This window comes from Silurus meridionalis, chromosome 16, assembly GCF_014805685.1.
Source record: "Silurus meridionalis isolate SWU-2019-XX chromosome 16, ASM1480568v1, whole genome shotgun sequence".
Taxonomy (NCBI): Eukaryota; Metazoa; Chordata; class Actinopteri; order Siluriformes; family Siluridae; genus Silurus; species Silurus meridionalis.
This window is the reverse complement of record NC_060899.1, coordinates 1,968,660-1,980,579: the sequence shown is the minus strand read 5'-3', so window position 1 is coordinate 1,980,579 and position 11,920 is coordinate 1,968,660. Positions and strand designations below refer to the sequence as shown.

The 11,920-nt window shown below is 42.1% G+C and overlaps 1 protein-coding gene across 2 annotated transcripts; it reads right to left on the bottom strand.

Moving 5' to 3' along the window:
• Nucleotides 1-1,075: 1,075 nt before the first annotated feature.
• On the bottom strand, nt 1,076-11,869 carry LOC124398786 (zinc finger protein 436-like). 2 transcript variants are annotated; one of them, XM_046869130.1, is made up of 10 exons: nt 11,732-11,869; nt 9,624-9,932; nt 9,435-9,534; nt 8,670-8,724; nt 5,675-5,746; nt 5,057-5,108; nt 4,912-4,969; nt 4,762-4,813; nt 4,232-4,418; nt 1,076-3,361 (listed from the first exon to the last, which is right to left on the bottom strand). In XM_046869130.1, the coding sequence occupies exons 2-10, from the start codon at nt 9,888-9,890 to the stop codon at nt 1,817-1,819; spliced, it is 2,388 nt and encodes a 795-aa protein (XP_046725086.1). In that variant the 5' UTR covers nt 9,891-9,932; nt 11,732-11,869; the 3' UTR covers nt 1,076-1,816. The 2 variants fall into 2 exon arrangements, with proteins under 2 accessions (XP_046725086.1, XP_046725087.1); XM_046869131.1 differs by lacking the exons at nt 8,670-8,724; nt 9,435-9,534; nt 9,624-9,932; nt 11,732-11,869 and adding an exon at nt 7,379-8,048.
• Between the last annotated feature and the right edge of the window lie 51 nt (nt 11,870-11,920).

The window sequence follows — 11,920 nt, the reverse complement described above, 5'->3', positions numbered from 1 at the left end:
TGGAAATTTATCAGACAAACAGCGACTCCCTTCGGTCTAGAAGAGAATTTCAGCAGTCTGATATATAAATAATTAAAAACTACATAAATATTGTGTAAAATTGTGTTTACATAATTTGGAAAACTGTGGATATACGCGTGTTTTTATTTACATTTTTAAATAGAAAATGTGCATTAATTTAAGATTTTTTTTTTCAATAATTACACAATTTACACTGAACAAATTCCACAAAGTATAGAGCAGAAAAAATGGTGGTAAACAAGAAGAATGTTTAAATACATTTGCATATTTTTTTAATTAATTAATTAAAGAGGTTTAAAAGAAAAATAGACATGCAATATGGGCAAACTATTAAGACACCCAACTTTATATGTGGTTCTTCTCCAAACTGTAAGCACAAACCTGAAGGACATCTTTGGATGCTGTAGCGTGAAATTTTGGCTTAACTTGAAATAAGAGAAACTTGTTCTAGCATGACAATGCCCCTGTGCACAAAGCCCGCTCCATGAAGATCTCTTGCTTTAAACATGAATAATTCTCCAAAAAAATCTAGTGGAACAAAAAATCTAGTGGAACATCTTCACAGAAGAGCAAAGCTTATTATAACAGCAAACAAGAGACTAAATGTGGAATGAGATGTAGTGTGTATAAAACTTGGATGAAAACATGGCTATTTCTAAGAACATGTATTCTGTCGCTTTGAAAAAAATACAGTGTGGAAACCTGTAGGGAGGCGAGATTGAGATGGTTCGGACATGTGCAGAGGAGGGACATGGGGTATATCAGTAGGAGAATGCTGAGGATGGAGCCACCAGGAAGAAGGAAAAGAGGAAGACCAAGGAGGAGGTTTATGGATGTGGTGAAGGAAGACATGCAGGTAGTTGGTTTGAAAGAGGCAGATGTAGAGGACAGGGGGGATGGAGACGGATGACCCACTGTGGAGACCCCTAAGAGGAGCAGCCGAAAGAAAATTACTGCTTTATCCAAAATACATACAACGGGAGTTGCCAGATTTAACCCATTTCTCCCCAACCCCTTCGTCATTGAGATGATTAAAGAAGTTCATATCCGAATCTAATTTTTTTTTTACAGCTTTATCAGATACAAATCAATTGATTTTACAGCTTTTTACCACAAACCTTACCACATGGGTTGCCAGACTGACAAAATTAACCCTATCATTTTGCAATTATAAATATTTTACAAATTTATATACAAATTATTGTTTTATACACCAGTTTTATTGTGTAACTGTCTTCCTCAGAGACAAGAATCACCTTCATTACTTGCGAGTCTTTTCAGAATAACGTGATAGGAATGTGAGACGGCGAGAGATGACATGGTGGAACAGCTGTCTGTTTGGGTGTATAAACAAACAAAAAAAAAAAGGTGTGGTTTTTGGTGTGTTCCTGGAGTTTGGTGTTTTAGTGAACAGAAAAATTGGTTAAAATACACTAAAGAATGGTTACATTTGAAGCCCCGCCATTTTAGCAATTTTTGTTTGGCCGATGTATTAATTAAATGACATCAAATTGATTTCTGAGGCACTGAATATGAAAAATACGATGGTGTTTTAGTATGTTAATACTATGAATAAAAATACAAAATGTACAAGAATTAAGTCGTAGCAATACTAGAATAAGGGACTCCACTTATTCTCATAGTTTCGACTTTATACTCGCAATATTGTTTTTTCCGTGCCACTTAAACGCAGTCGCAGAAAACTGATACCCAGACCAAAACCGATCCTCATGGATGGCAGCTTTTCTGAGATCAGGAAAGGCTGTAAAAATATAAATACTATAATCTGTAATGTTCATTCGCCACCCTTGTCATCATCCCGTGGCTTCTTCCTCCTAGCCTTCATCTTCCGTCCCGTTTTGGTCCACTCTTCGGCGGAATCGGACGTCTCGCTCCCGGAGCGACGTTCGACCCCCCCCCTGTCCTCCTCCGCGGAGTCTTTCCTCACTCGTTTTCTGGCCCGCTTCGGGGTCCCGGAGGCGTCGGCCGGGTTCCGGTCCTCCCTCGGCGGAGTGGCGTGACCATGGTGATGCTTCTGCAGGTGGTTCTTGAGGCTGACGTTGTGATTGAAACACTTCCCGCACTGTTCGCACATGAACGGCCTTTCGCCCGTGTGTAGACGCATGTGCGACTTGAGGTGTCCGGCCTGCGTGAAGGAGCGCTCGCAGACGTTACACGTGTATGGCTTTTCTCCGGAGTGTATCCGCATGTGACGGTCGTAGCTGGCGAGGTCGCCGAATCTCCGGTTGCACTTGTCGCACACGTGTTTCTTTTCGCCCCGGTGGCTGCGCAGGTGCTGGTTGCGTGCGACGAAGTCTTGGAACTTCTCCGGGCAGTCGGGGCAGATGTACGGCAGAGGTTCTTCACTATGAGTCGTCTCGTGCTTCAGCTTCGACTCTTTCGTATCGAACGGCCTCATGCAGTACTTGCAGAAGTGCGTGTAGTCCCCGTGGAGACGGCGATAGTGCACCTTTTGTCCGGTTTCGGTAAAAAAGCGCTTACGGCACAGGTGGCACGCGAACGGCTTGATCTTGTACTCGCACACGTGCTCCCGCGGCTTTTTGTTAGGGTTAGTCGGCATCCTGATGGTTTTGTGGCAATCCTCGCACACTCGGTTCTCGGGAGGGATCTCCTTGGCGCCGTGCTCCTTCATGGCGTGCTTGTGGAAACTCGTGATGTTGCTGAAATGAACGGAGAAGTCCGTAAAAGTGCCGCTTTCGTCCCCGGCGTCGCCGCACTCTGCGCAACCGTAGATCCTTTTGTGCCTGCGGATTGTACAGATCATCTTGGCTGTGTCTGCGCAGTCTGTACACCAAATGATCGGTCTGATGGTGTTCTGAAATGGTTTCAGGACCATGAGCTTTCTGGTGTTGTCCAAATCGGACGATTCTTCGCCCGGATCCTCGGACGGATCGTAAGAGCTTGAATCTTCGTCACCTTCTAAATCCTCTTCGTCCTCAAAATCATCATCGCCATCATCGTCGTCTCTCTGTAGCTCGGCACGCCTCACTCGGCCGGTCTCGTCGATCAGCAGCATTTCCTGCTCGGCCTCGAGGTGACTCAGTTCGTCCGTCTCACTTTTTACCCTCAAAGCTTCATCCTGCACTGCAGCAGTAGATACACAATCCTCGTGGGTGTCCAGGATTAGGCTCGGATGCTCCTCCTTTACCGCGCTGTCGCATTCTTCTGGTTCCTCTTTCACTATAACGCTCGATATGGTCTCAGCCTCGTCCTCGTCTTGTGTGTCTGCGTTTTTACCGCGTCCTGTAGGAAAAGGCACGGACGCCAGCGAGGTATCGGACACCTGAGTGAAAGTGTCTTCATAGCGTTCATCGTCCACCTGAGGATGAAGAAAAATTATTAAAAAAAACTAGTAATAAATATTACATTCCATTAAATAATACACACTATATGTCCAAAAGTATTAGGACACCTAACTTTTCCACCCTGATGTGGTTCTTCCTCAAACTGTTACCACAAACTTGAAGGCACACAATTTTGTAGGACATCTTTGGATGCTGCTGCATGAAATTCTGTTGAACTAGGGGATCTAAACCTGTTCCAGCAGAACAATGCCCCTGTGCACAAAGCCAGCTCCTTGAAGATCTGCTTTCCATGAGTTGGAGTGGAAGACTTTGAGTGGCCTGTGATAAGTTGTAGCGCAGTAGTTTTGGCTCTAGGTTACTGATCAGATTGTTGGGGGGTCAAGTCCCAGTACTGTCAAGCTGCCAGTATTGGGGCCCTTGAGCAAGGCCCTTAACAGGGGCACTGTATCATGGCGGACCCTGCGCTCTAACCCCAGCTTCCTAACATTGCTGAGATATATGAAGAAGGAATTTCACTGTGCTGTAAAGTGTGAAAGGTAAGAAAGTCCTACTTTAGAGCTATAAACACTATTAAAGACCATTGGAGTGAATGTAAACACTGACTGCACCTCAGGAAACTCCTCACCTTCATCAGTATCTGACTTTACTAACACCCTTGCGTCTTAATGAATCTACACAAACATCTAGTGGAACATCTTCCCAGAAGTTTGGAGCTTATTATCAGCAAATGGGGACTAAATGAGGAATGGGATGTTTTGAAAAGAAAAAAAAAAAAAACACTAATCTATACCATTTTTAAAGAATCCTCTAATGATGATGTTTGTAAACCACGAAGCAAATCTACTACACAACCTAACATCTGTCTCACGCTCAGAGTCGCACACCTTCTCTTTCGGCTTCTCGGCCTGTCTGGAGGACCACAGTCTGTAGTTCGAGCAGGACAGACACTCTTGTCCGAGAGACAGACTCCCGCCTTTGCCGATTCCTCGAAGGCGGCACTCGCTGGAGCACTCCAAACAGCGGAACATCAGAAGCACCAACACCTCTTTGCTCAAGATCGCGTAACTGCTCCTAGGACGAATATAACGCAAAAGCTCATTCACAGGGACACAAAAGTGTTTTTCTTTCAGCTTTGGTCCACCCTGAAGTTTCTCTGGTTGATCTCAAGTGTGTGTATTTTGTTCAGGGCTGCAAAGGGATGGAAAATTTCCCGTAAGAATTTCCTTGGGAACTTCGGAAATATACAAAGTTGGAAACTTACCAGAAATGTATGAGTTTTATTTAGGAAAACATAGAGAAATTTATAGAAGGCGTAAACATTTCGTTTGATCATAAACCGACATGCATGCAAACTAATAAAGAAAAAAAATGACATTTTTAACTTTGATTGAATTATTAGAACAATAACACATACTCGGGTAAGCTGCTGTATCCGTCTTCATCTGAGGCACCGGGTGACGTGGGATCTGGAGCAAAAAAAAAAAAAGAAGCCAGACGTGAGTTTTAAACCCTCAGCAGAATCTGATTTCAGAGTAGAAAGAAATCTCACTGAATATCTCCTGACCTCTTCCACATCCTTGTGAACCCACCGATGTCTTGTCCATCATGCTGCCTGTTAATTCCTGTCAAGTTGGAATCGTACAATAATTTACAATAAAACATTGAAAACAAATAAATAAACAAATTATTATTAATGCGACGCCACTTACGAGCTCGATCTCCACCGGCGCTGACGGGTCGTCCTCTGAGATACAGCTCCCGCTTCACACGGAAACAATCAAACGTGTTATACACAATCAAATATAACATACACTATATGTCCAAAAGTTTGTGGACACCTGACCGTACGATTGGTAGGTTCTTCTTTTTACATCCAATTTGACGTTTAGTCTCCATTATATAACGAGCTCCACTCTTCTGGAAAGATGTTCCACTAGATGGTTTTGTGGAGATTTATTCAGCCACACAGGTGTTAGAAAAAGTCAGGTACTGCTGTAGGTGAGAAGGTGAGAAGGTTCCTGGGGTGCAGTCAGCACTCACATTCACTCCAAAGGTTTTCAATAGGGTTTATAGCAGTAGATCTTCCACTCCAACCCATGGGAAGCAGATCTTCATAGAGCATTAGTTTTGGGTCTCCTAGTCCGAGTGAAGGGAAAATTTCATGCTACAGCATCCACAGAATATCGTCTCCAATTTTGTGTCTGGAAAAGCTCAGGTGTCCCAATACTTTTGTTCATATAGTGTGTTTATAATAAACTATGGATGAATTCTTGAATCTGATTGGTCTATCAGATATAAAATGAAGTAATAAATACTATGATAGTCACCGAAGAGAAACTTCTGTCGCTCCTGAGGGAATGCGTTTGTGACTTTTTGCCGTCCGTGAAATCCCTTCATAGCTACGGAAAAAAGAAACACAACCCATTGGGGAAAATTAATAAATAATTGCTTCACTAAGAAATATATATTTTTTTTATATATATTACAAACTATATCATCATATCTCCTAATATATGTATATGAAAATTTTATTAAAATGTCATTATTTATATTCAACAATTAAATTACTCAGATCGGTTTATTTCATTTTTTCCTCTAAACAGGAAATTTCTCAACTAGACCTTCAGCTGTGTGCTGTCTGAATCAATCCAACTCTTAATCCCTTCATTACGAAACCACGGCTACAGAAAGCATCAGTGTTATAGAGACACAGTAGAACAGAGCGCTGCATCACACACACGGATCTCATACAGTGAGAATGAACGTCATCACTAAAGCATGAACCCGATAAACACAATTCAACACGTCTCCTTTCACTGTAGCCACAACTGCACCTCCACACACATCATCTCCAGCAGAAGCATCGATATTCACCTCACACATGATCCCCTGCATTTTTGTGTATTTGTTCTGTGCGTTACAGTTTTCCTGGGCATTTGAAATGAAGGCAAATTGTGTGTTTTTTTGTGCAAATTCTACAGGAAAGAAAACACAAAAAGTGTAAACGGTTCATAAAAAAACGCTTGACAACTGTTTTGTACTGTTCTGGCTGACCTTTCCTCACGATGTCCAGCTTTTCATGAAACCCCATCTTGTAAATGTCCTTGTAAGTGTATCTGCGACCAAATCAGTTTCTTCTCCTCTGTCGATCATTGTGGAATGAAGGAAAAAAAAAAAACAGCTATTAAATCCACATGAATTTATTTGAGATTGTGTAGTTTGTGACAGATGCGATTTGTGAGCTCTGACGACTGCGCTCTCTGGCCATCCAATCACAGGACACGAAAATGCAGACGTTATTGGACGCCTGCTAGATGGCCCTTGTGTGGCCAAATCGAAATCTGATTGGTTAAAGCAACAACCTTTTCGTGTATTTAAAGCGACAGGTGCCCAAACTGATCATTCTGATTGGATAGAAACTTTGACATGACATACACACCTGGAAGCAGTGCAGTTGAGATAAAAAGCTATAAAATGAAGAGAATAGACTATTTGGAATCATTTAATACAAATTTTTTTTTATATAATAATTTATGGGCTGAAATAAAAGTTTTGGCACCCTCCAGCATACACCAGTGTGTGTGATTGCAGGCCTACAAGTTCCTTTTTAGTCTCGAAGCCTGAAGAACATATATATTATCAACATATCATCTAAAATAAGTGTTGAAGTACAAAACTTTAGTGTAAAATGAAAACTCTTCGTCACTCATCGTCCAGCCTTGATGACGTCACACAGCTGGCTAGCCTGCTAGCAAGAAGACGCGATTTAGCATCCCATAAAACGTCTAATTTTGTTAGCGAACAAGCTTCAAATTTTCGTTTATCCATGTATGCGAATATATAAATAAATGTCTATTCTCTACAGGTTACAAGTCGCTCATTAATGATCGCATCTCCTTGCTTTTCTGGGAATAACACAAACAATAATAAAGCTAGCATAAAAAACTGACTAGCATCGAGCATTTTGAAGGAAAGTCTCGATAAAAGAATGCAATATAAAATCCGGGATGGGGTTATTTTGTGTGATTTACCTATCCAAGAGAAATCTGGCGAGCTGTGCGTCTGTTTTCAGGCCTTTCTCCTCTTTTAGAGCTCTCCATCGGTCAAACGCTGCTCCGACACTGACTCGGGTTTTACTCCGAAACGTATCGTACAGCTTTTTAGATAAATACTGCACCGGCTTCGGCTTATGCATTTCTGTCCTCATAACTTCCAGCTCATCCATTATTCAGGACGTCAAATTACTGCACTTTTACACCCCGCACATACTGATAGACAGGGTTTCGCCCCGCGATCGAGTCTTCGAACCGACTCTTTTGGATCAAAGCTCAGAGTCGACTCACACACCCGAATCTTTTTTTTTCCTTTTAATTTTGGTTGGATGATGGAAATATGAACGGTTTAATGTTCGATGGGGAGATATATAAATCATAACCACGAATATGAAGATTTTGCAAAATGTCCTGTTTAGTGCGAGAGAAATAAAAACGAGCCACTTGTCAGTCGGTGAACCGATTAAAAAATCCGACTCAGTAAATGTAACCGATACTTTTTTTCACCATTCGATCACCAAAATGCAACTAAACAGAATTTGGAAAAATTTAATGAGGATTACCAGTTCTAACAAAGCTGTGACAGTGTAAGAAATGCATTTTGTTTAATTAAAATTAAATAAAACAAAAGTTTTATTTAAAAAATCACTAAGTATAACTTATCAGTTCCTCTACCACTGCTCCACTCATCTCACCATCCTCTACCACTGCTCCACTCATCTCACCATCCTCTACCACTGCTCCACTCATCCCACCATCCTCTACCACTGCTCCACTCATCTCACCTCCTCTACCACTGCTCCACTCATCTCACCATCCTCTACCACTGCTCCACTCATCCCACCATCCTCTACCACTGCTCCACTCATCTCACCATCCTCTACCACTGCTCCACTCATCCCACCATCCTCTCCCACTGCTCCACTCATCCCACCATCCTCTCCCACTGCTCCACTCATCATTCCATCATTTACCCGTTTCATTAATCCCACCATTGAACAAGGGAGACACCTACCTCTTCCAGAACTTCTTAAATTACCTCCTCTCCTTAACATTTTTTTATTTAGAATTATGTTTGGTTCCCACAGAGTTTTAGACTGATAGCATTCCCAGTCTGTGATATAATGAACCAGTATCAGAACGTATATATTGATGGAAACTTCAAAGCATTTTGTATGTTGCTATGGACACGGGGGCGTCGCCCAAACACCAGAAATGTACAAGGAAAATATTGAAATTCACGAACTCTGCGTTACGTTTATTCACGTACCTGTCGGAGTCCACGTCGGAGTCTGTGTCCCGCCGGACGGTCCAAACCTGAATCGCTGAAAGAGATCATCATCATCATCATCATCATTTGTGCAATTTTACATGTTATGTACAATAATGAATAAAAGCACATGAGATTAATCAAAGGACCTTTTTTTGAGCAGGATTCCCAACCACCGGGCCAAAGACCGGTACCAAGCCATGGATCATCCGGTACCAGGCCATTTAGAAAGATTAAAAACTTTTACATTTTTATTTAATTTTTATTTTTAGTGACAAACTTGTTTCAGTCGCAGTTTTATAATACAGCGCCCACTGGAGCACTGAGGGTCAAGGGCCCAACGTGCATCAACGGGCCTCGGCCACCTATTTCTTGATAGACACTGACGACAGCAGACGGGGAACAGCCCAAAAGAGCTGCGGTTTTGGGGATGATCTGACCCAGTCGTCTAGCCGTCACAATTTGTCCCTCGTCAAACTCAAATCCTTACGCTCGCCCATTTTTCCTGCTTCTAACACGTCAACTTTAAGGACAAAATGTTCACTTGCTGAATAATAAATATACTTACCTACTAACAGGTGCCATGATGAAGAGATCATCAGTGTTCTTCACTTCAGAATGTTATAATGTAATACCTGATCGGTGTCTCTTTATTTATTTCATGTGAACATGATTAAAATATCAACTGCTGCATATTTATTAGTGATGATGGAGGAGTTATTTAATGTTAATATTGTAAACAGAGATGTAAATGTTTTTTTTTACCTTTACTTCGTCTGTAGATTTTCGAGGTATTGGCTTGAACGCTCACGTTGGCGGTGTTTCGCACTTTCTCATACTGGCAGCCGATACTTCTGAACGATGGCTGAAACGTAACATACACAAATGAAACCTACGGCAGGCTACGTTTTAAATACACCTAGGCCAATTCGATAAAACTGGTTGCTGACTTACCGTTACGGACGCAGGAGCGCCGACGGTGTACAGGGACGGAACTGCGTTCTCGATCAGCCTGAGGTAGGACGTTATCCGGGCGTTGAACAGCCCCAGGTTGTTGAAGGAGTCGTCCGGAAAGTGTCTGTCGCAAATTCGAGAACTCGAACGGATCCCGCTCTCTTCGAGATGAGCGAACTCCAGCCATCTCTTTCGCAGCCAGGGATCGGTGGGGAAAGTGAAGAGCGTGCGGGGAGAAGTGCAGCCGAAAACGCAGCGCCGGACCATGGCTGGGGCAAACCAGCGGGTTCTGCAGGTCTAGTGTTTCAGCTACAGCACAGGAAGTTACACAGGAAGTCATTCAGTAGATCGCGTTAACGCACTGAGCAGAAGAGGGTTAAGGGCCGTGCTCAAGGGCCCAACAATGAGAACTTGTGGTGCTGGGATTTGACCTTTGCATCAGAAAGTCCAACATCTTAAGCACTGATCATGCAGGGAGGAGGTCAGGAGAAGTTCCCTCACTCAAACACTCTCAGAAAAGAGAGAGAGAGAGAGACAGAGAGAGAAAGAGAGGGGGGGGGGGGTAGTGCAGGGGTTCAGTGCAGCTTAAAGGCTCGTTTCTGGATTTTGGTTCTGAGAGTGTGATAAATTGTGCACAATGATGTGAATGTAATTGTGTAATGAATGTATTTAGGGTGATGTTTATACACAAAATTGAGTTACATTTGTGGACTGCTCTGGGAACATGTTTTACTCATCCAGTGACGGAAGCTGAAGCAGAGACGAGCTTTTCGAAGCTGAAACGAATCGAGACGTTGGGTCATGGTGTGGTTCACTCAGAGAGTCATTCAAGCTAAAACCAACACTGGTGCTTGGTGTATCTACTGATCACCAACATACAGTTCAGCATCAATTTAGAGAGGAATAAATGATGAAGAAACTCCAGACTTGAACTCACCACAACACACGAGACCTCATTTACACCATTATTTTGAAGTCGTTGATGAAGGTTTTGGGCTCGTGATAATAAGTGTGCTGAGATTCACAGAGTCTTTTCACTAAACTGAGGTGATTAAGTGAAGAGTTTTGTGATAAAAATGATAACAGAAACATAGTTATAATAAATCAGTAGTTTGGATACTGTAGTTTTATGGAAAAAATATTTTGTATTTTTACTCCAGTGAACGTTTAAAGGGACACTTTTACGTTTACTGGAATATTTTCCCGAGTGAATCTCTGCTTTTACTACATGGTTTGTGTACTTCATCCACCACTGGTGAGTAAGAAGCACATTTTGGTTTCACAAACTGACACTAAAGAAAGTTTATGTTCATCAACAAAAATGTACAGAAAATGTTTTGTTTTATAGTTTTCTTGTTATTATATTTATTAGCGGAATTATTACGAGAAGTTTTATTTAAAAGTAAATTAACATCACCTGATTTTTCACACTTATAGTGCAGTTTTTTTTTTATAATTTTATATCAAAATAATAACAATAATAAGAGAATGGAGCAAGATAAAGGAGGAGTAAGAAGCAAGAAAAGGGAGAAGAGGAGGAGACTTTGGAAAAAGGAGCAGAAGAGGATGAAGAAGCTAAAAAAGAAGCAGGAGGAAGAATACGGCGATGAAGAAGAAGAAGAAGAAGAAGAACAAGGGAGGAAGAAAAGAGTGGAAGCAGGAGAAGTTGAGAAGGCAGATGAAGGAGGAGGAGGAGAAGGAGGTAGAAACATGAAGAATGAGAAGGAGGTTGAAGAAGAATGAGAAGGAAAATGGAAGAGGGGATGAGGAGAAGGAGGAGGAGGAGAAAGAAGGAGGAGGAAGAGGAAAAGTAGAGGAGGAAGAAGCAAGAAGAAGGAAGATAAAGAGAAGGTGAGCAGGAAGAAAATAAAGAAGAGGATAAGGAGAAGGAGGAGGAGCGGTGGAGAAGGAAGAAGTGAGAAGAAGAAGGAAGAGGAGAAAGAAGAAAAAACAAGGATGAGAAGGAAGGAGAAAAGGAGAAGTAGAGGAGGAAGAGAAAGAAGAAGCAAGAAGAGGAATGAGGAGGATGTGAAGAAGAGGAGGATGTGAAGAAGAGGAGGAGGAGAATGAAGCAACAACAACATTAATGTACATTAGTACTGTCTTACTAGTCAGCTTCAGATGATCAAAGTGTCGGTTAAATGTATTTCCGTTAGGAACCGGAAGTCGGAAAGACGCGTGTCAAAGACATTCGGCAGCATTTCATTCCTGTAAAATGGACACGTCGCAAAATCCCAAACCATCAACACTAACGCGGGGTGATTCCGCTCCAACGCCGAGCGGCGGCTCAACAACAA

Bases quoted from the DNA above. Each gene is read 5' to 3' on its own strand.
- LOC124398786 (XM_046869130.1), bottom strand. From the start codon at position 9,890: ATGGTCCGGCGCTGCGTTTTCGGCTGCACTTCTCCCCGCACGCTCTTC. The intron at 8,725-9,434 runs GTAAAAAAAAAC...GATCTCTTTCAG, and splicing joins AATCTACAGACGAAGTAAAG to CGATTCAGGTTTGGACCGTC. The intron at 4,970-5,056 runs GTAAGTGGCGTC...CCAACTTGACAG, and splicing joins CGCCGGTGGAGATCGAGCTC to GAATTAACAGGCAGCATGAT.